General features: G+C 57.8%; 6 protein-coding genes across 6 annotated transcripts; 2 read left to right on the top strand and 4 right to left on the bottom strand.

Moving 5' to 3' along the window:
• Nucleotides 1-1,184: 1,184 nt before the first annotated feature.
• On the bottom strand, nt 1,185-3,141 carry JDV02_002182 (uncharacterized protein; the record flags this gene model as incomplete). Its single annotated transcript, XM_047983182.1, has 3 exons — nt 1,185-1,518; nt 1,602-2,191; nt 2,331-3,141. The coding sequence occupies 3 exons, from the start codon at nt 3,139-3,141 to the stop codon at nt 1,225-1,227; spliced, it is 1,695 nt and encodes a 564-aa protein (XP_047839152.1). The 3' UTR covers nt 1,185-1,224.
• Nucleotides 3,142-8,516: 5,375 nt separating this feature from the next.
• JDV02_002181 (uncharacterized protein) lies at nt 8,517-11,924 on the top strand. Its single transcript, XM_047983181.1, has 3 exons — nt 8,517-9,236; nt 9,302-10,892; nt 10,995-11,924. Exons 1-3 carry the CDS (start codon nt 8,705-8,707, stop codon nt 11,674-11,676), a joined length of 2,805 nt encoding a protein of 934 aa, XP_047839151.1. The 5' UTR covers nt 8,517-8,704; the 3' UTR covers nt 11,677-11,924.
• Nucleotides 11,902-13,319, bottom strand: JDV02_002180 (Glycerol 2-dehydrogenase (NADP(+)); the record flags this gene model as incomplete). Its single annotated transcript, XM_047983180.1, has 8 exons — nt 11,902-11,943; nt 12,015-12,265; nt 12,333-12,429; nt 12,497-12,710; nt 12,778-12,876; nt 12,949-13,018; nt 13,092-13,190; nt 13,259-13,319. The coding sequence occupies 8 exons, from the start codon at nt 13,317-13,319 to the stop codon at nt 11,902-11,904; spliced, it is 933 nt and encodes a 310-aa protein (XP_047839150.1).
• A 358-nt stretch (nt 13,320-13,677) lies between these two features.
• JDV02_002179 (uncharacterized protein) lies at nt 13,678-15,755 on the bottom strand (the record flags this gene model as incomplete). Its single annotated transcript, XM_047983179.1, has 7 exons — nt 13,678-13,865; nt 13,915-14,030; nt 14,081-14,374; nt 14,425-14,523; nt 14,580-14,821; nt 14,882-15,562; nt 15,621-15,755. 7 exons carry the CDS (start codon nt 15,753-15,755, stop codon nt 13,678-13,680), a joined length of 1,755 nt encoding a protein of 584 aa, XP_047839149.1.
• A 1,045-nt stretch (nt 15,756-16,800) lies between these two features.
• Nucleotides 16,801-19,960, top strand: JDV02_002178 (uncharacterized protein). Its single transcript, XM_047983178.1, has 17 exons — nt 16,801-17,081; nt 17,156-17,204; nt 17,273-17,285; nt 17,362-17,377; nt 17,431-17,596; nt 17,658-17,677; nt 17,738-17,819; nt 17,888-17,999; nt 18,061-18,126; nt 18,192-18,231; nt 18,280-18,432; nt 18,497-18,608; nt 18,660-18,675; nt 18,747-18,908; nt 18,978-19,080; nt 19,142-19,168; nt 19,239-19,960. Exons 1-17 carry the CDS (start codon nt 16,996-16,998, stop codon nt 19,438-19,440), a joined length of 1,425 nt encoding a protein of 474 aa, XP_047839148.1. The 5' UTR covers nt 16,801-16,995; the 3' UTR covers nt 19,441-19,960.
• On the bottom strand, nt 19,549-21,691 carry JDV02_002177 (uncharacterized protein; the record flags this gene model as incomplete). The annotated part of the gene is made up of 2 exons (XM_047983177.1): nt 19,549-20,501; nt 20,635-21,691. 2 exons carry the CDS (start codon nt 21,689-21,691, stop codon nt 19,549-19,551), a joined length of 2,010 nt encoding a protein of 669 aa, XP_047839147.1.
• Between the last annotated feature and the right edge of the window lie 9 nt (nt 21,692-21,700).

Raw genomic sequence — 21,700 nt, 5'->3', positions numbered from 1 at the left:
TCGGGTGCGTGCAGCACAGAAGTCGGGCGGGCGGGCGGCGGGCGCCCACCCCGCCAACGAAGAATGCCCTGATGCAAGCCCCTGGCGCTGCGCCCAGTGCTCGGGCTGGCTCACTACTTGGTAACTATAGTAGGTACTAAACTAGGGAATGCCAGCCAGCCAGCCAGGCAAACTTGCGCATGCCATCCATCTCGGTAGGCACTGTACAGTGAGTGAGTGGGCTGTAGGTAGGTCTCAGTAGTGATGATGATGATGATGAGCGAAACGGCCATTTCTACAATGGGCACCGAGCAAGTCGGTTGCTGGTGCCCTCAATTGCCGCCACCGCCGCCACCGCCGCCGCCGACCGATTCATGCCGGCATCGCGACGAACCGAGCCGACGCACAGCAACCCCCGTCCGTCCCATCATCCAGTCATCCGTGCCGACGGGTTGTTGGCGTCTCGTGTCAAAACACCTCCTCCCTCCTCTTGCGCGACGGGCGTCAGCATTCGCAGACAAGCATGAGACCTGCAGATGTGAGTAAATGACGCTCGAGGACCCCCCCTGGACTGAAGAAGATGAACCTGACGCCTCCGATGAATGACTCGTCGTCTCACCCTGCGCCACCCACCACCCTCTGCGCACGCATATGGGTATGGTGTCCTCCATCCGATGTCTGGTGCGCCACCCCCAGACGCCGCAGAGAGGAGAGTCGCATTCATCGCGAAAAACCTCCCCCTCTCCCCCACAGGGCGGCCCGCGCCAAACGATTCCCACTCGACATTGTCGTGGCGACAGTGTAACGAGCGAGTAACGTGCAGTACAGGGTATCAAACATTGCCAGGCGGGACCAACAATGGCCGGCTCTCCATCCGGCTCGTGCGGTCTGTCTCCATCGAGCTCCATGATACTGTTCGCGACATGTTACCTACTAACTGCACAGGATCCCACCAGCAAAGTACCAACGAAGAACAGTCTTCTAGCCAACACACCACAGCGCCGACGGGAAGCGGGCTCGTGCGGAACGTCTTCCGTGTCGCCGTCAATGGAATGCGTGTCAGCTGTGTCCGACAGCATGGGCGACCCAAGAGCATGGACTCAATTCCAGTCCCAAACAATGGATTGGGACTGCGCAGATACGCACGCACCGACTCACTGCCAAGCAACGTACTGTACCTCAATTACGGCATGTACAGTATCTATCCCGCATCACCGTCTACTAGTATTCTTCTGTAATACTGTGCTATTCTCCCACCGTCTCTGTCCGTCTCCTCTCAACCATTTCCTCTTCGGGCTTTGCTGGGGACTCGACGGGTTTCACCGGGTCCATGGCCTCGACCTTGCCGCTCATTAATGCCTGCACGTCCACCTTGGGACCCTTGTAGTTCTTGTGCCCGTCGAAGATCCAGGTCAGACCCGCGATCAGGAGAATGATCCCGAACGCGACGATGCAGTAGTTCATGTTGTTTGCCGTGACGGGAATCTCGGGCGGGAAGACGAAGAGCACGGTCGTGAGAATCGTCCATAAGATGCCGATCTAATAAGTGGCCGCGCGAGTTAGGTTAGCAATCGTCGGCCCCTATCTGCCCCGATCTCATGACGGCCGCTGCGTCGACTCACAATGTTGAGGATCCATCCGAATGGCTCAGGGATCTTAAACGACCGGTCCTCGGGCAGCATCGTCCTGCCCCGGAGGACATTGATGGCCGGCGGTATCGCATACGTCACGCCGAGAGCGACCACCAACGCCGACGTGATGGCGTTGAAGGTGCTAGACGAGCCCAGGAAGATGCAGCCAAACACGAGCACCCAGCCCGCGGTCCACAGGAGAGCATTGAGCGGGACGTCGAGGCCGGGATGCACACGCGCAAAGACGCGGCTAAAGGGCATGCCGCGGTCGCGCGCAAACGCGTAGCTCATGCGGCTGCTCGTCGCCATGAGCGTCGTCGTCGCGAAGACTATGCACAGCAGCGGGAAGATGAGCAGGCACGTGCTGCCGGCCTTGTTCCCGGTGGCGTCCATGAAGATCTGGAGCAGCGGCCCGTACGGCGCCTTGATGACGTCGTCGATGTTGCCGACGCAGAAGAGGAGGCACGACAGGAAGACGAAGCCGGTGAACATGCCGATGGCGATGCAGTACAGCATGATTTTGGGGCCCTGGCGCTGCGGATCGGGTATCTCCTCGATCATGTGCGCGGTCGCGTCGAAGCCTATATATATATATATATATATACAAAGTCAACATTGGGGAATGGGGAACAGCGACCAGCCGTCTTGCGACGACAGCAAGGGCCCCTAGCCCACCTCGAGTGAGTTGAGAGAGAGGGGGGGGGAGGGGGGAGTACGCACCCGTCAAGGCAAAGGCGCCCTGCAGCAGGCCGAGCATCCAGGCCAGCCCATCCGGCCAGCCGACCTCGTTGATCAAGTGGCCGTAGACAAACTCGCCGCTCTGGTAGTTGGGCGAGGCGCAGGCCAAGACGGTGACGCTGATGACGACGAAGCCAGCCATGGACCAGAAAAAGGCCGCCTTGGTGAGCAGCGGCAGCAGGCGCGTGAAGAAGGTGTTGACCAGGAAGGCGACGAGGGTGAAGGCGATGTACAGGAGGAACTGGTGCCAGGGCTGGGGCTCGTACCCGGCGTGGAAGAGGGTGACGATGTTGAGCACAAAGGTGCTGCCCAGCAGGCCGCCCGTCGCGCTCAGGGCGACCCAGCCCGAGACGTTGATCCAGCCGGTGGTGTAGCTGACAGCACGGCTGGCGGGCGCCCACGAGACGATGGCGGCCCAGTGGTACTGCCCGCCGGCGGTCGGGTAGGCGGCGAGGAACTCGGCGAGCGAGGCGGCGAGGCAGAGGTTGCAGAGGCCGGCGACGACGAGCCCCCAGACGACGGCGCTGGTGCCGCCTGAGGGGAGGGCGAGGGTGATGGAGGCGGCGAGCGCGGTCCACGTGTTGAGGATGGCGAAGGCGAGGCCCAGCATGGAGATCATGGAGAAGTTGCGCGTGAGCTCCTGCTTGTGGCCCATGCGCTCGAGGTTGGCCGAGTCGTCGACGGCATTGTCGGCACCGCCGACGCCGTGCTGGTGGTGGTGATGATGTTGCTTGACGCTGCTGCTGCTACCGGCGCTGTGCCGGCGGCGGCGCGTTTGACCCTCGATGTCCATGGCGAGAGTGAATGTGTCGTCGTGGACGGACGTATCCTCATCAGCGTACGTATGTACAGACAAACAAACAAACAAACAAGACGTGTGGGCGTTGTTGTTGGCCTTGCTGCTGCTGCAACTGCTACTGCTGCGGAAGAGCGGTGTTGCCGTGAGCCAAAGACCAAGGCGGACGTGCTTGTAAGTGAAGCTGACAGGGAGAGGCGATATCACGAGAATGCCAACCGCGAGATGCGACGACGACACGGCGACACCACACACGGCACACGATAGGAAAAAATCGAGAAGTACGCCTGCGATTATTCTACTACTAGCCCGTCCGTTCAACGGCCCGGCAGCTCTGGGAGCGGCGTGCTCTGGTGTCTCAGAGATAACGTGCTCGGTCTACCGTACTATGTACTACTAGCGGAGGGTGGGAGGGGAATGCTCCGGTAGGCGGGATAATCGCCGCTGGCTTGCCTGCTTGCTTGCTTGCCCCAGAGAATCTCCATCTTCCCCTAATAAGGTAGGTAGTTGTCTTACCCCCAAACATGATACGGCGGTGCGACTGCGACCTAGCGGCACTGCACCGCCGATCCATCGCGCACACGCGGCGGGGGACCTTTTTGGCTGCCGCCGCGGGGTGGCGAGTGCCTCGTCTACTAGTTATCAACTTAGTTACTGACTCGGCAAGTCATCACGCTAGTACCCGCGTTTCTGCAGCGGGCGGCATCAGCGATTGTCGAGGCTTGTTGATACTACGTACTTGGTGCCCGGCACGTCGCAGCGGGCCAAGGGTTTCCCCACAGAACCAGGCCGGCGGGAGGGCGGCGGCGACGGCAAAGACGGCACATTACGTAGTTGGCCGTCGGCCGTGGTGTTCATACTAAGTTACTTCATACATGCGGGGGAGGGGGGAGCCCGCGGGTTGCGGGAGCTCAGGAGAGGGGAAAGGTTATGTGCCGTGCGTTAGTTTCGTATCAAGGACGAAGTATGCAATGCCGGGTTGTGCGGCGTGACATGGACCTTTTTCTGGCATCATGGGCAACGGAAACTTCCAATCCGTGATTTTGGCTTCTTCAGCGAGTTGTCTCCTTTCACCCGGGCTTCTGTCTTATATTTCATCTCAACAACCACGGCACAGCCCTCTTCCTTCTGCCAAGCGTGTGTTTTTAAGACGCTCAAACTCGCGCCCGGGGTTGTTCATGCTATGAAGGAAGGGGGAGGGGGGGAGACTGAGAGATGTTAGATGGGCATTGACCTGCCCCATCCGATCTCCTGCAACTTGCAGGCCGGATTGAGAAACTGCGGAGAGTGCCCCCCTCCCATCCATGGGAGTGGATCTGCCGCCGGACTGGCTGGCTGGGCGAAATGTATCATTTCTTGCCCCCGACTTCGGACTCTCCTGACAGACGTCAATGGACAAGTGTCGCGTGCTGCTGCTCAGGCGCGGCGGCGCGCCACTGCGGAGAGGGCGCATGGCCCGGTTCCCCCCTCCATGTCCCTCGGTGAAGGGCCGGAAGGACGTGATAGATCAACCCACGCATGATCCAGCGGGGCCACGATGGCCCCCTCTGTCGTCACTTGGAGAAGTGATTCATGCGAGGGGCGTAATTGTGCCTACCCTATATGCCACGCTGGTTGGCGATGGCCATCTCTCAGGCGCTCCCGAGGAACCGACGTGATGTTCAAGCCATATTCAATTTGTGGATCATGCTTCATTGACGGGCTGCAAACTCATTGCACATTTGGTTTGGTCGCGGGTTGCGCGACATGTTATGTGCATCGTGAGTTTAGCCCGGGGCATAGGCGTCGTGTTACTCAGCCTTAACTCCTAGCTCAATGGGCGGCATTATGTTATTCATGGCTCTCTGCCACAGCCGCCTAGGGAGCTCTTCTTCCTAGCATCATCGTTACATCCCTTTCATACCCTTTATGCTATCAATTGCTCATTAGGTGGTCGAAGTCGTTCCTTATCATGTGACTGGTGCGGTGTGGAGATGGCCCTGACGATTGAGGCTACCGAAGACCTGGCTCCAAACCTTGTCGGGTAAAGTCCGCTGCCCTTTCTCTGTACAGGTGCGGAGCATCGTGGCCAAACCATACATGTAGACTTTCACTGAGTAGCTTTGATACATGTGGTTTGATGTGGGTAAAAATACATTTGATGGGGTGACCACCAAGTTCGCATGAACCCACTGCCGCGACCGTGATCGGAATGCGGCACACATGCAGGAGCGCACCTGCAGGTACGTCCTTTTTTTTCTTTTCTTTTCAACTACTTGCGAACCTTTGGAGAATTGCCGGTTGCAAGGTTATCCGACAGACTGGTAACTACATGTAGTTGGGACGTCAATGTGGGCGGGGCGACTCGACGAAACGGCCTATGGACTGCCATCAATGTTGCTATATAAAGTTATGCGGAGCCTGTGAACCTGATCATGCGCCATCGCGCGGTCTCGGGGGACGTGATGAGTGGAGCGCCCTCTTCCACGGCCCAGCGCCGCATTCGGGACACTTCGCATTCCTCAACACCAGAATTGTATCGTGAAACGGCGTTGCCGAGACACAAGAAAAACGGCTCTAGAGTTTAGGTGCATTGACGGTTGGGCATTGCCGGCCGTCTTATGACCTTGACTTTTTCTGACATCATTCAATAGCCGTTTCGGGCAGCAGCAGTTGACCCTGGCACGCCAGTCATCCATTAACCATATGAATAGACTTCAAGGTGCACGGAAACTACCCGACAGCCGATATTGGAGGCCGAGTTTCAAGAAGAAGAAAAAAAACAGGGCTGGCTCATCTCTAAATAATAGCCTCAACTGTTGAGAGCTAGGATAAAGGCGTAGATACTGAGAGGCCATAACGTGACTGGCAGTGCGGAGGTTGCAGTTGACATACATTGAGCACATCAAGGCGTTCGGTCATGGCAACAAGGAAGGATTTTTCATTCTTTACAGCGTGGCATATCATGGTCAGAAATCAAACCAACCGCCTCTGGATGTAAGAGAACAAGAAGTGAATTTTGGAAGGAGATTAAATCAACCCCGGGTCGCAAATGACAAATTTCCGTACACGAATCCTATACAGAAATACCGTGCAGACAGCATCAGCCACAGTTGAGGCGAGGTTGAGGTCAATCAGGCCATACGCCAATACCTCACGTGCTCGAACGGCCACTCCCGAGACGTGCTTGAATCCACGTGGACTGGACTTGTCAGTTTAGGGGAGATCAGCAGGTCCCGCTGACCGTATGGGAAAGTCGCCCTCCCAACCCCGGTCCTCACGCCAAATCGATACTACATCAAACCATGAAAGCAACGCCCTCAACGACCCACGCCTATTTTAATGTGGGGTAGGGAAAAAGCACGGTCAGTCGGACGTTTGACTAAGATGCTGTTACGTCCGCGAGAACGACCGCTCCACTAACATTCGATGTTTGTACGTCCCGTGACACAGGCTCCGGAGCACGCACCGATCCGTCCTTTGTGGCGACGGTCCATGTGGTGGCAAGACGCAGTGAGGCGGGCGCTTGCTTGAGCGTAGCACTGCATACGTAAGCTGCACACGATTCATGGGACGCGAGATGAAGAGTGGTTGCTTTGCCGACATCCTACTACTGCTAGTCAGCAGTGATCCCAGCCCTCTCTCGCATTTGATCCTACCGTCGGACCCCAGGATTCATAGTATATGCGGGTCACGACATGACACATAAGAAATAAACTCGGACGATAAGCTCGAACCCGCAGAGGGTCTGGCCGCTGCGTCGGTGACTGTACATGGGGATGCGACTTAGCACCTTGGGTAAGGTCTGGTGCTATATGAGGCTCAACTTGAGAGTTTGGATCGACAACGTGAGCCTGAGCGGACTTTGCCCGTTCCTGGGAGGCGTACTACTTACCCTGGGTCTGCAGGACCATTATCAGACGCCCTCCATGAATGGGTTGGGTGGAGTTGATCCGTCCGGTGAGCCTCCGAGGCCACCGTCTAGGCTGCAGCGAGTGATCCCAGGGCACCGGGGGCCTATGTCTTTTGCAGTAGGTAGGTAGGTAGGTAGGTACTATGCATGGCAATACTAATTTCTTATTGGGCTACGTACTTCGTACGTACTGGCATTGTACCTGGTGAGACGGATCGAACCTTGGTGTGCCGTGCGGCCGGTGCATGTGCTGCGATTGCGGCTATCGCGGCAAAGTTGAGCCAAGGATGCAGCTCCCCGCGAAAGGCGGGCTCATGATGATGGGATGTCAGTACTAAGGCCAGGGCCCCCAGAGGTCCTCAAGTGGGGATGACTTTATGCGATCCTGCGTCGTCGTCCAAATAGCATTTTCTTGTTGGGCGCCACATGGACGGTTTTTGACCGCACGGGCGGACGGCATCCGGTACCTTTGTTCGGCTCTCGGCCGACCGACCCCTGACGATCCCTGCGAGCTTGACAGCCGCAAGCGTGAAAGGCTGGTCTGGCGTGACGTGCGCCGGGGGCCCTCAGGGGGAAAAGGGGAGGGGGGGGCAAAGAGAGTTGTCGATAGTCGTGGCACTAACTACTCACATGCCATGGACGGCTTGACGACAACATGAACCCCCTGTCCTCATTTGATTGACCCGTGCGGGCTACCTAGTAGGTGAGAGATAGAGGTCAAGGCAAGTGCCGCACTATACCCTCCTTTATCGAAGAGGAGGAGGAGGAGCCTAGTCCCTGCTGTGTTCTCTTCTTCTGATTGCCTATCAATCAATCAATCAATCAAACCCCGCATGACCTTGACGGTATCGTCGGTGGGCGAACATGGCCTCAGCGCATGCGCGCGCGCGCCAAGTCCCTACTTGCCTACCAAGACACGACAAGCGTTGCATGGATGCCCGCACGCGGTATATTGGACTCCATTCAGAGCCCCTCTCTCCCCCCCGGGGTCGAAACCCGCTTTCGAAGGAGCGTACCACAAGCTCCAACGGCCGCGCGAGTCGTACGAACGTGTGATCCCCACCGGCGGCGGCGACGCGCTTAAACCCAGTCTCCTCATCCGGCGTGCGCATGTGGTTGTAATGCCCCGTTTCCCATGTGAAGTGAATCCTTTCAGCTGGATACAAGCAAGACCCCAGACCTTGCACAACCCACCCGCCCCCGGCGACCACATTAGACTGGGACCCGCCCTGCCGGTTCGGGATCCGCCCGGCATGGAGACGTGGTCCGTCAGGAGGGACAGACATGGGGCCCCGGGGATGATGCCCAAACACAGGCTTTGCCTCCTGCCGATGTCGACGATGACGACACCAGACGACGGGATGAGACTGATATGGCCCTTCTCATGTGCCGCGGGCCATAATGACCTTTTTTCCTTTCTGGCAAAGATGCTTTGCGGGGCGATAGCGACTGCGCGGAGCCGAGGTGACAGACATAGATAAATAGCTTCAAAACATCTTTTCATATCGCTGGAATGCTCACCAAGTATCTCGAGCCTCAGCGATCTCTGGGGTCGTTGCACGACTATCATTCTCTTCTCTCCCTAAGAAACACATTGTATTGTTTTAGACTTTCTTCCCAAGTGCATTCACTGCCTCGGGCCACAGGCCCTTTACACTTCTCTTCAAGATGGGACGCATCATGCTTCTCGAGGCACTCGTGGGCTTGCTGGCCGCCGCCGCGAGCGTCGCGGCCCTCCCCACGCAAGACGCCCACGTGCAACCCACGCTCAGTCCCTCTTTGAGTAGCAGCAGCAGCAGCAGCAGCAGCAGTAGCATCAGCAGCAGTGATGTTACCACGACCGACAGTCGAACCATGCCAAGTCTCAGTGTCGCAAGCACACGTTCCCCCACACCACACACATCCGTTGGCAGGCTGAGTTACCCTCATCGGTACTCTAACTCAACCTCTTCGGTTACCGTCGCTTCTGTGACCGTCACGTCGACCAAGACGGTGTGCAAGTCCAGACGCCCGCGGAAAACAAAGACAAAAACGACAACGATAACAGCAGCAACGGCAACAAGGACTGCTACATTCTACAGCGCTGCCCCGACAAAGACGCTAACTCCCAATGTCCACTGGAAGCATGACACCAAGAAGGTGACCAACGTCATCCCGATCCCAGACAGCAAGGGCTCCGAGCTGTACTACGGCCCCCCTGGTATGCATCCATCCGAAACGCGCAAGTAAAAGTGGCCAACGGAACGTGATTCTAACGCGAAGCAGATCAGTCCAAGAAAGGACCCTTTGCCTTTATTAAATACAACTTCACTTTGCCTTCCGTCAACCTCGACCACAGCGCTCATGTCAAGGTCGAATATGATCAGAAGAGCGGCCTTAGAGTTACCTTCACCAAAGAGGACGCGTTCCGCCACGCCAGCGAGACCTGGAACCCCACAGACGAGGGCCTGGTCTTGATCGCCTACGCCGAGGGCTGCCAGGCGTACAAGAGCGGGGAGCGATGCTTCTTCAACGCCACCAGCCTGGCCGTGAACCACCAAGACATGACCATCGACGTCTCATGCAAGGCGCACAAGCCCGACGACCTCATCCACTCCGCAGAAGCACGATGGGGCATGTGGGAGCCGTCTGAAGCCTTGGGCCCCAAGTCCGGAAAGCCGCTCGGCCAGTGCAAGGCCGCCGCGGACGAGGCGTCCAGGGCCTTCCTGCAGCACATCTCTCCGGACCGCAGCCTCAAATGCGCCCACGGCCTGCACAGCCGCAGCGTTTGGTCTTGGATCGGAACCAACGTCATTGCGCCGGTTGTAGACGCCGCCAAGGGGATTATCAAGGGCCTTTCCCTGGACCGCGAATTCGACAAGACCTTTGACTTTAAGCTTCCCAACGTTGAAGAGAAAGACGGTAGCGAGAACGGGCCGAAAGTAGTGGATGGGATCGCCGAGAACAAGCCGAAGGCAGTGGAGGGGACCGTCGAGAACAAGGCGAAAGACGTGGGAGGCAGCGGCGAGGACAACGAGAAAGAAGCAAACGGCGGCGAAAGCAAAGCCGCGGACCTGGTCGATGCCTCGACCAAGAAGGCGGTCTCTCCGTGGGGAAATGCCATCCTCCTCGACGCAATTGGCCCGGAGGAGAGCCCTTACCTGAGCCTGTACTGCGTCGACTGCGGCGTGACGGGAAGCGCCAAACTCGCCGGCCACCTCCAATGGGTTCCCTTCAAGGGCTTCACCAAGGGCGAGATCGGGCTGCACGTGGTCGCCAAGGCGGGCCTCAAGGTCGGCATCGACGCCAGGTACACCTTTCAAAAGGACGTGACCCACGAGCTCTGCGACGTGGGCCTCCCCGCGCTGTCCTTTGGCGTCGTCACCATCGGGCCCAGCGTGAGCCTCGGCGTCCACGCCAACCTGACCGCCCAGGCCAGCGGGCAGCTGCTCGCCGGCGCCGAGGTCGGCCTGCAGGACGCCTACGTGGTGCTCGACCTCGTGAACCGCACCAGGAACAGCGTCGGCGGCTGGAAGCCCTACTTCAAGCCCGTCTTCCAGGCCCACGGCGAGGTCATGGTCGAGGCGTCGCTGGGGCTGCCCATGGGCATACACTGCGGCGTCAAGGTCGAGTCGCTCGAGGAGCGGGTTTCCTTTATTGACGAGCCGTCCATCATCCTCGACGCGAGGGGTGCGGTGCACGCGGAGCTCAACGCCGACGGGACCATCGACGCGGGCTTCAACAACACCGACGGCTGCCGCGGCATATCAGCACGGCTGAGCTGGCGGAATAAGCTGGAGGCTGACGTTCCCTTCATGAAAATGAAGTACACGCTCGCGGACACTGGCGCGGAGCCCTTGACGAAGTTTTGCCTCGGGTAAGCCTTGACACTGCTCCATTGACACGTTCGCGTGTTGGTGCTTCTTTCTTTTTTTGACTGTATGTGTTTGTTACATTGGCTTACTCAATATCTTCGCAGGCGTTCCGGGAAAACCTTGCAGAGAAGGGCCATAGGTCATGTTCCTCGACCCATGAACGCGACTAGCTCCTCCGTCTCCTTGGGCTGGGTAAAGACCGAGCCGGAGCAGCCCTTCATCGACGGAAACGGTCTCGAGCTCGGCGCCCTGATGAATCCCGACCGCACCGTCAAGGTCCTCTCCTGCGGCGACGGCAACATGTACGCCGTCCGGTCCAACGACACACACAGCGGCTGCTCCGACCAGTGGGCCACCCAGCCGGACAACACCGTCGTCAGCGATGGGGCTCGACGCATGATGTACTACTCCAACGATACCATGTCCGAGCTGGGCGTCTCAAAACTCGGCGTTGGCAAGTGTGATGACCTGCCCGACGACGGTGATGCTCCCGTCTGGACTGCGCTCGTGGCGTATCATGACGAGACGACGACAACAGCCACCACCACCACCACAACACCAACCCGCTACATCGCGGCCGATCCTTACAAACGCGTCTTCTATCCTATTGTGTGCAACTTTTCGAACAAGAATGGCAGCCAGGTGTTCCTGGTAGACCAGCCAGGCAAGGGCATCGAGCGAATGCAGAGCAACCGGGACATTGACGCAGTGACGAGCTTCAAAGTCTCCGAGTGCCGGGCATTGGTCCTCTCCCCGGGCAGACAGGAGCGCAGCTGCACTCCCTAGAAACCCCGCAGAGGGCGGGGGCAGGTTCCTGGTATGATTCACAGCTGTTGCAGCCCGGCGTGGCAGCATCATGCACTCTTTCTCTTGGCTTTGCATTTCCCGACTAGGCATATTCGGATTCTCGGTGACATATCTAGCTTTTCTCTTTGTCAGGCACGGTTTCGTTAGGCTTTTTATTTCTCGGTCAGACATATTCGAAATTTTAGCGTACATATCTACTAGCTTTTAATTTTGCGCCTCCACTGGCCCATACCAATCTTCAAATCCCTGTCCGTATAATTAGCATTCTGCGAGACCCATATTATAATGAGAACAGAGATGGACAACGGTTAGCTTACTAGATCACTTCTCCAAGCCGGGGTGTTGACGCGCTTCTGCTTCCCACCTGCCGCCATCGCGTTGAGCAGGTCCATGTCGGCTTTGGGCAGCGCGACCACTTTGAGGTTCTGCTCGATGCGGGACGCCGTCACCGACTTGGGCAGCACGATGCAGCCGCGGTTCACCTGGTAAGAGATGAGCACGGTGGCAGGCGACACGCCGTATCTCTTGGCCACGCCTGTGATCTCATCGTCCTCGAGCAGTGGAGCGCCTAGGACGTTGCTCATTAGCCTATACGTAGGTAGGCGAGGGAAAGGAGACGAAGGACTGGGGGTTACCTGTGGAGCCAAGAGGGCAGTATGCCTCGAGAATGATGCCGTGCTTGTCACACCACTCCTTGAGCTTGTGCTGAGGGTTATACGGGTGCAGTTCGACCTAGTAGATCCGTATTCAGCATCTGCGTCATTACCCGCAGTGGGGGTCACCCGATAACCCATCGTACCTGGTTCACGGCGGGGACAACGGTCCACGTCTTCTGCAGGTGCTCTAGGTACGGCACGCTCCAGTTCGACACGCCAATTGCCTTGACCTTGCCGGATTGGTACACTGCTTCCATCTGCTTCCAGGTGTCCTGCTGGTTCCACGAAGAGTCAATGGAGCGGGTGCCATCAGGGTTGGTGGGGAGCAAGTCAGACGTCTCGTTGGGAATCAGGCGCCTTGTTAATAAAGTTCAGCATATTATGCGCGAGGTGGTGGTTCGTCTTGTCGGCTAGATCAACTTACACGGGCCAGTGGACGAGATACAGGTCCAGGTAGTCTGTCTGCAGATCGCGCAGCGTTTGAGCCAAGCCGGCGGCAACATCAGGCTGGTGCGTGTTCCACCTGATGCACAATCAGCAACCGCCTGAACTCAATTGCACATCGCACAGTCTCAAGGATGCCCTGGTGACGTACAGCTTGCTGGTGATGAAGATTTCGCTCCTAGGGACGCCAGACACCTTGATGGCATCTCCGACTTCCTTTTCTGTATCCCGGTCAGTAGCTAATAGGGTATGCGAGATGAAGGCTACCGCCAGATGGTGGGGGGAAAGACAGACCATTGCGATAGATGAGGGCACAATCGATGTGCCTGTAGCCGCTCTTCAAGGCGTGCTCGACGGCCTTGCCAACTTCGCCAGGCTTTGCCTGCCACGTCCCTGAGCGACTGTTAATTTCCGCAGTCAATCAATGCTTCTCTGCGCATGACGTCGGCGATATGACGTACCAAGGCCGACGGTGGGGACCGAGGCACCGGTGTTGAGGGTGCAGTGAGTCGCGGGCGCCATCTTTTCGCTCGTGATTGGGAACACGTGTATGAGGTGAGCCTCTTGGACAACTCGTTTATTGAGATCGCGTGAATGTTTTGCGCGCGTGCGCCCTTTATACACCGCTGTTCGACAATGTCAATTGCCGGAGTGTGGATATCGCCGGAGTCGCTGTGGACGTGGCGGATGGATGGTGGAGAAGGGGATTTCCGTCTGATGTTAATTGGATGGATGAACTGAACAAGACGCATATACTTGTCCAACGTCGCGGAATGACTCCCGCGGGGCGAGGCAAATTGCCCTTCAAAGTTCGACTGCGTGTGTCGCTGCCTTATGAAATCGTGGACTCGCATGTGAGGCGTCTCTATAGACCTGTATCCTACTCCTTCTCCAAACTCATAAGCACGTGTTTGAAGCGTTGCGCGAGGCCCCATGGCATGCTCTCAAGTCTCTCGCTAAATATCGACAGCACCTTTGTACTGCTGAGATCGCTCAGGTCTCCCAGTCCCTGGAACGATACCGGACCGCCAATCCTAATCCATTCGCTGGCTGCGGCGTGATCGGACCCTGTGACCAGTCAGGCTTTGACAGCTTTTTAAAAGAAGAGGCAACTTACATGTAATGATGATCCGTCTCTGGTTCGGCAGCGGCTCCCCAATGGATGTAGAGAACTTCAGAATCGCCCAAAACGTGAGACCCAGGTCAAGAGTCAATACAGTCTCGGCCGGTGAGCTGCACGGTCAGTCGGAAGTCCTTACGTTGCGCAAGCGGTAGTGACATACTCAAAGGTAAACCTCGATAGCAGAGCGCTCAGTTGACCTGCCTGGGCAAGAATCGACCTCGTACCAATTGGATCCTCCTCGATACGAGCTCGCACCCAGCTGCGCGCGTCTGCCTTGCTCTCCTCGGTCCCAGACTTGCCAGCTGCAATCTTTACGTTGTTGAGAAAGCTTGGCCAAGTGAACTGCATGTGGCCAAGGTGTGAAAGGGCCGAGACACTGACAATGAGGGAGTTTGGCTTGTTCGGTAGGGAGTGAGATGAAGCGGACAATTGATCAAGCAGCTCTTGCGGATTGCTGGCTCAGGTCAGACACGCGAATACATGGAAAGTTCTGAGACAACTAACTAATGGAACGTTGGCGGAAAGGGAAGACGATAGAGACTATCGCGACAAACACTAGGTTGTGAGAAAATCGGATCAAACGTGGCTGCGTCAGTGCAGAGCCTGTCACATCTTATTAGCTTCGACTTTTCTCACAGCCGCGGCCCGTGAATTCTTACCTGTACAGAGTGTGGGCTACGACAGATAGCCCAAAGGAGCTCAAAGGTACTGGTATAGTCCCGTGTGAGAGCAAAGAGTCCAACACGGCCCTGAAGTTGACCGTATCTTGATCCGCCGGGGGACTCGTGCTTGGTGATGTCGTGGTATAGGCTTCATTGTCACCGGGCAGTGGAACGTTGATTTCGCCAACAGATAGGAGCGGCGCAATATTAAGCAAAGCAGAAATCTGCATATCGTAAAGCTAGACGAACGTCAGTTGACTACGGTGGTCTTAGGCTCTATTCGCGGCATTGTCACTCACGTAGATCCCCCATCCCAAGTTTCTTCGCTCATCATCGTCGGCTTGCGCTCTGCGAAGCTCCTCTTCCGAAGGATTCTTGTGCCGTTTTTGCAACTCTTTCACAAACGAAAGGCTTGGCCGGAGAAGATGCATTCGTCTCGCTGCCGTCACCAAGCTGCCTCGACTTATCTCTGCATGCTGGTACAGCATCCGGGATCCGCAAAAGAGTCCAAAGATGGACTGCAGAAGGGACGCCTGCACAAATGTCGTGTCAAACATGGCGCGTTGATCGCTTTCTCTCATGTAATGTATTGCCCTTCGTGTTAGCTCGTTCAGGGCGATAGCCAAGCCGCTCAGCTTGTCACGCGAGTACATGGCGCCGATTGATGCCATGGCGAGAAGAAGAATTGGTGGCGCATCTGTCGCGCGCGTCTTGGACCGTCGAATTATGGGAAGGGTATCGTGGAAGTGGCGAAAGTAAAGATTGATGCAGACAGATAGCGTCTGCGTCGATGGGAAGAGGGCGACGTCGACGGCGGGCCAGTTTGGTTGGTTTGTGGAGCTTACCAGTGTCATCATCGACTCGCGAATAGCCTCTTTGATGAAGTCCAGATTTGGGTCTCGAAATATGGACGGCATGGACTGCACAATGGGCGACAGGCTGAGCTGACTGTCGGTCTCGCTTGGGCGATAGACGTGCGGCTAGGGTTGCTGCGTTAGCACATGGAGTGGCAAGGTCAACGGGGAGGCTGAGCCATACCCACGGGGTATCTGAGGGCTGAGCATCACGAATGAGCTCCGAAGACGGCGGCAACGATATTGGCTTTGCGGGTGCGATCGGATGCGTAATGGCTGGCGCGCCTTCGGAACTATGGAACCAGTTGAGCGGCGACATGTTGAGCACGTCCATGTGTCCCAGCTCCACGTTGTCGATGTCCCAACCAAAGAAACCATCCGATGCATCCGTAACGAGTCCATATAGCGGTTCAAATGGAAGACTCGAGAGTTCTACGCGTAGAAGGGCGTAAGCATTCGAAGAGACATCTGCAGGCGCACCTACCAGTCGTTGGAGCGGTCGCAGCTTGCTCTGGGACGCCGCTGGTTGTTGGTTGGCCTGGGCTTGTGGGAGACGAGACGTGCCCGGCCTGACTTGGAAATACTGGGCTGACCTGACTGGGTTGTTCGGAAACAGTCGCGGTATTGTCGCTGCGATACACGCACTCTCGACCAGAGGCAGTGCAGCGGCTGCAGGCAGTCCCGCGCTGTCCGTCACAGCGAACCTTGAGGGAGACACACGAGACACTGCTCGGTCAGTCACGGATCAGACCAGGAAAGTCACAAAGTCGCTTACCAGGACACCTTGCGGGGCTTTTTCGCTCTGATATCGTGAAGTGCAAGGTGTCTGGTCATGACATCTCTGTGCATACAAGTGTTAGCATTTGATAGTATCTACAGCCGCTGCACAGCAAGATAGACGACGTGCCTTCGGATGAATCTCTTGTTGCAAGTCGGGCATTCGTGTTTGAAGTCGCGCGCATCTAGAGATGTCAGCGCTATCGACGCCCGGGTGCCTCTTGAGCCAGAGTCATCATACGGCTGCGTTCGTGTCTCTGGAGGTGCTCCCGCTTCCTGTACACCCGCCCACACCCCGACCAGGTGCACGCAAACGTGGCATCACTGTGCGACTGCACCTGGCTCGGACTAACAAGCGACGGCTCGGATACGGATTCAGGCGACATCTGCGCGGCAGTCTCCCTCTGGTGCGAGGCGATGGCGGGAGTCGGAGTCGTGGTGGAAGATTAATGTCTGGGCGGAGGCGAGGTGGAGGCGAAAGGTGAGTGTCGGGCCGGAAGTGGGTGGTCGACTCGTGACTGGACCACACACACTGTACGTACTCTCGCAGCCCACATGGCAGTCAGGAACTGCCTACACCACCTACTCACCACCCTGCAACGACAGCATTCAATTTGAATCTCCGTGTCGTCCCCACGGGGCCTCCGGGCCTCACTCTCCACTTCCCCGCGAGCAACGGCGTGCCGAACATGCATATATAGCCATGGGCCGAAATCCGGGGAAGCAGGGGCGCGGATAAGTCCAATCTGTTCAAGGGCTCATACTGTCGAGCAGCGTTTACCATGTCCAAGGAGCTCTCCGCCCATAGCGAAAGCGTCGTGGATGCGCAGGAGCGGCCGTTTGTGGAGGATGCGGTCTTGGAGAAGCGGTTGGTCCTGGCCATCTTGCCATCCAATGGGTGGGAAAGCCGTGTGTGTTATATCGCTAACCACATGATTCTAGGATCCTTCGCAAGGTTGACATGCGGCTCATCCCACCCTTGTTTGTCATGGTAAGTCCAGATTCACCTCATTGGCCTGCAAGGAGCATCGGACATCGAGATGCTGACATTAATGCAAGTACATTCTGAACTGTGAGGATCCTTCCGGCGCCGATTGGTCGTATACTGCCGTTTCGCCGAACTAACCAGCTACAACTGCCGACGTCAGACCTTGACCGAAACAAGTGAGTAAGATCGCATTGCGTCCCTGTGAGCGCGACTGACAGCATCCGCAAAGTATTGGAAATGCCAAGGAGGCGGGAATGGCCGAGTCGCTCCATCTCAGCTCGTCCGACTACTCCCTCGCAGTGTCCATCTTCTTCGTCGGGTACCTGCTCCTGGAAGTACCAAGCAACATGATTTTGAACCGGACGAGACCGAGCCTGTATCTTCCGGGCCTTATGGTATGCCCAGGGCCACGATTGAGGACTTGAAGTGCTGGATGCTGACAAAGGCTTTGGACAGATTGTCTGGGGCGGCATGGTGTAAGTGATGGTCGTGATGATCGATGGCGGTTTTAATTGGGTTAGACTGACATATTCCAGGGTCGCCTACGTAGGCGTCAACACCAAGGCCCATCTCATTGCTCTCCGCTTCTGCCTCGGTCTTCTTGAGGCAGGCTACTTTGTACGACACATTCCGCCTGGACCCCCTATCTGTGTACCAGCCGGGTGCTGACACATGTGTCCTGACAGCCCGGCGTACTCCTGTTCATGAGCAACTGGTACAAGAAGACCGAGCTTGCGCGCCGCTTCTCCGTGTTCTACTGCGCATCGCTCCTGTCTGGGGCTGTGGGTGGGCTCATAGGTGCGTGTTCGCCAGCTCCAATCGCGCCAGATGCATAATCCTGATCTGGAAATGGAAATAGCCGGTGTCATTACGGATACGATGCAGAATCGGGGAAACCTACCGGCTTGGAAATGGCTGTTCCTTAGTACGTTACCCAAGCATCAAGCATGATGCACCCTGTCTCTTGTGAACAGGGCTGACCTGGCCCAGTCGAGGGCTGTATGACCGTCGGTTTCGCCATCATCGCAATGTGAGTCTTGTCTACCATTTCCTCGGTGGTCATAACTCACAGAATCAGGTTCATCCTGCCCGACTTCCCGGCGACGACAAAGTGGCTCACTGCGGAGGAACGTGAATATGCGGTCCGCCGCCTCGAACATGACAACAACGCGACGCAGGCCGGCTCGATGGGCCACCTCGAAAGCTTTGTTCGCGCCGTTAAGGACTGGAGGTGAGTACCTCGATGGAGGACATCAATCGCCTTTACTTAGATGGGACTGACAGTCTTGGTGCAGGACTTGGATGTTTGTTTTGGCACAAAGCCTGTGTACCTGCGCGGGCACCATTACCTACTTCATCCCAACTCTCATGGCGGCGCTGGGATACAAGGGCCACGAGATCCAATACGTGGGCCCCCCCCGGTATCCTTTCCGGGTTTCGCGACTGACAGGTGTCTAGATGACGATTCCAATTTGTAAGGGAGCCGAAGCCTGCGACCAGCCTTCACTCCATTAAGGGAAAGGGAGGCACGCTGACATGCTACAGACATGGTTGCGCTCGTCATCGTCCTAGCCTGCTGCTTCTCGTCGGACCTCTTGAACGAGCGGCCAAAGCACATCATGGCTATGGGCGCTATGTCTACTGTTGCACTGATCATTACCGCTGCCGTGACCGACTCCAAGGCTCGGTACGCCTTTTTGGCGATTGGTAAGTTGAAGGCATAATTATATACGAAGTAGTATGGTTCCTCGTCACCAAGTTGCTGACGGCGAGTAGGGGCCTCTGGCATATGGGCGTGCAGTCCCCTGACACTAAGCTACCTCTCGAACACAATTTGCAGGCCGGCCGAGAAACGAGCCGTCGCCATTGGCGTCGTCAAGTGCGTGCACCATCGTCTCCCAGCCGGAAAGCATTGTTTCGCCAAGCTGACGATTCCACAGCGCGCTTGCCAATCTTTCGTCTGTGTAGTACGATTATTTTCCTCTTATGCTCCCACACCTGACGTGAGTAATATACACATCACTAACGACATCTCAGCGGGTCGTATATTTGGCCGTCCAACTCGGCGCCGCGGTACATCGCCGGCTTCTCCGTCTCGACATCTCTCATGTTTGGCTGCATCGTCACCGCCGCGGCCCTCATGTTCCTGACGAACAAGTACCCCTACGACAACACAAAGGACGGGCGTCACGGGGAGCAGGTCACTCGAGACGAAGAGACGGGATCGGACCGTACTTGACATTTTGGGTTACGTGTATGAAGAACGTATTGTAGTGCCAGCTTATCACAGTCAAATGGGGGCAGACAACACCGAGAGATATTGACACAGCCACCACGACACGACCACTTAGTCGTACGCATACAGCGAGGCGTTGGTGCCCCGCGCGAACACGGCGGCGCGCTCCCCACCCCGGGGGTGCACGACGGGCGCGTCGGTGACGACACCGCCGATGGAGTTCCAATCGTTCCAGGCCGTGCCGTTGAACTCCTTGACGTACACGGAGTTGTTGGTTCCCTGGGCGGCGAGCGTGATCCTGCTGCCGCCCCAGGCCGCCGCCGAGGGCCGTGACATGACGACACCGCCGAGGCTGGTCCAACCCCCCTCGCTGGGCACCCAGGCGCTGCCGTTCCAGCTCTTCTGGTACACGGCGTTGTTTGTGCCGCGCACGAACAGGTCGAGGTGATTCGGGGCGCCGGACACGGGCGTCACGTCGTCCATGACGGTGCCGCCCAGGTTCTGCCAGCCGAGCACCGAGGGCAGCCAGGCGTTGCCGTTCCACGTCTTCTGGTAGACGCCGTTGTTGGTGCCGCGGACGAGGACATCGATGCGGTTCGGCCCCCAGCATACGGCCTTGGGGCTGCCGACGATGACGCCGCCTAGGTTGGTCCAGCCCGTGACGCTGGGCATCCAGGCGCTGCCGTTCCACGCCTTGTGGTAGACCGAGTTGTTCATGCCGCGCACAAACAGGTCGAGGCGGTTCGCGCCCCACGAGACGGCGCATATGTCCCCGATGATGCCGCCGCCCAGCGACTCCCAGCCCCCCCAGGCGCTGCCGTCCCACCACTTGTGCCAGCAGGCGTTGTCGGTGCCCAGCGCGAACAGGTCGATGCGGTTCGGCCCCCACGACACCGCCGTCACGTCCCCGTAGACGGTGCCCCCCAGGTTCTCGTACTCCGTCTCGCTGGGGTTCCAGGCAGAGCCGCCGCCGCCGGTCTGCCACTTGTGGTACACGGCGTTGTTGGTGCCGCGCACGAAGACGTCGGTTCTCCCAGGCGCCCAGGAGACGACGGCGGGTATGCCTGCAAACACCCCAAAAAGGGGTTGCTGTCAGTTCAAGTATTTCTTGTGTGTCCATCTCGTTTCATGATGACGACTGAACTCCTGAGATATCTGCTGTGTACGAAGAAAAGAGGGAAAGAAATAGAAACTCACCGTAATAGAGACCACCGAGGAAGCGCCACGCCGGGTAAAGGTTACGAATCGCGAGCCGATCATCCTCTGTCAGCGACCGCTTCGTGAGATTCGGAGACACCGACGGATACATGACGGCGCCCGCGACGCCCGAGTGCGCGAGCCCGAGGATGTGCCCAAACTCGTGCAGCCCGACCGTCTCGATGTCGAAGGCGCCCGCGACGGCGCCGTCCACCCACTTGTGCTCCTGGTCGTCGTAGTGCACCGGCAGGGGCAGGCCCTTGACGATGACCGAGTACCCCGGCGGGAAGTCGGCATGGGCCAGCACGCCGCCGACCATGGAGTGGTCCGGGTCGTTGGCCGGGCGGAACTCGACGAAGACCTCGGGGCTCTGGTCGCCGGCGACCTCGGAAAAGGTCAGCCCGGCGCCCGCGTCCGCCCACGTCTTGAGCGCGCGCCGGATCGCCGCCTTGCACGCCTCGGCGCCCAGCTGCGACGACTGCGCGCCGAACGCGTAGCGGATGTTGCGGTCCTTCCACGGGCCCAGCACCGTGAAGTCGACCGACTGCGTCAGGTCCGGGAACCCGCACCGCTCCTCGGACATGGCCTGGCGCGTCTCCGGTCCGAACACGCCGTCGACTTTCAGCTTGAAGAACTCTTGGAACGCGCGCAGCGCCGTCGCCGTGTCCTCGCCTGCTGCTGCTGCTACTACTTCTTTTTCAGCGGCAGCAGCGGCAGCAGCAGCGTCTTCTGCTGCCGGCACTACTTCTTTTTCAGCAGCAGCAGCAGCAGCAGCAGCAGCAGCAGCGTCCTCTGCTGCTGCCGCCGCCGCCGAGGCTGTGGCGGTGGACGACGACGACGACGACGACGGCATGTAGCCGTAGTGCTGGAGGTAGTTGTTCACCTCCGTCACGTCCACCTTGTCCCCGGCGCAAAACGTAGGCGTGGCTTGGATCTTGGCCCTTGAGACGGGGACCTTGGTCGCGTCCTTGGGGTGCGGGAACGCGATCCCCGTGCCGGCAGTGACCGCGGAGGTGCCATTCTGGGCAGAGGCGCCGTTGGCAGAACCCTTTTCCATGGCGGACGG

This window comes from Purpureocillium takamizusanense, chromosome 2 (assembly GCF_022605165.1).
Source record: "Purpureocillium takamizusanense chromosome 2, complete sequence".
In the NCBI taxonomy this organism is placed as follows: Eukaryota; Fungi; Ascomycota; class Sordariomycetes; order Hypocreales; family Ophiocordycipitaceae; genus Purpureocillium; species Purpureocillium takamizusanense.
Note: the sequence above shows the minus strand (reverse complement) of the source record. Positions and strands in the feature narration are given on the sequence as shown.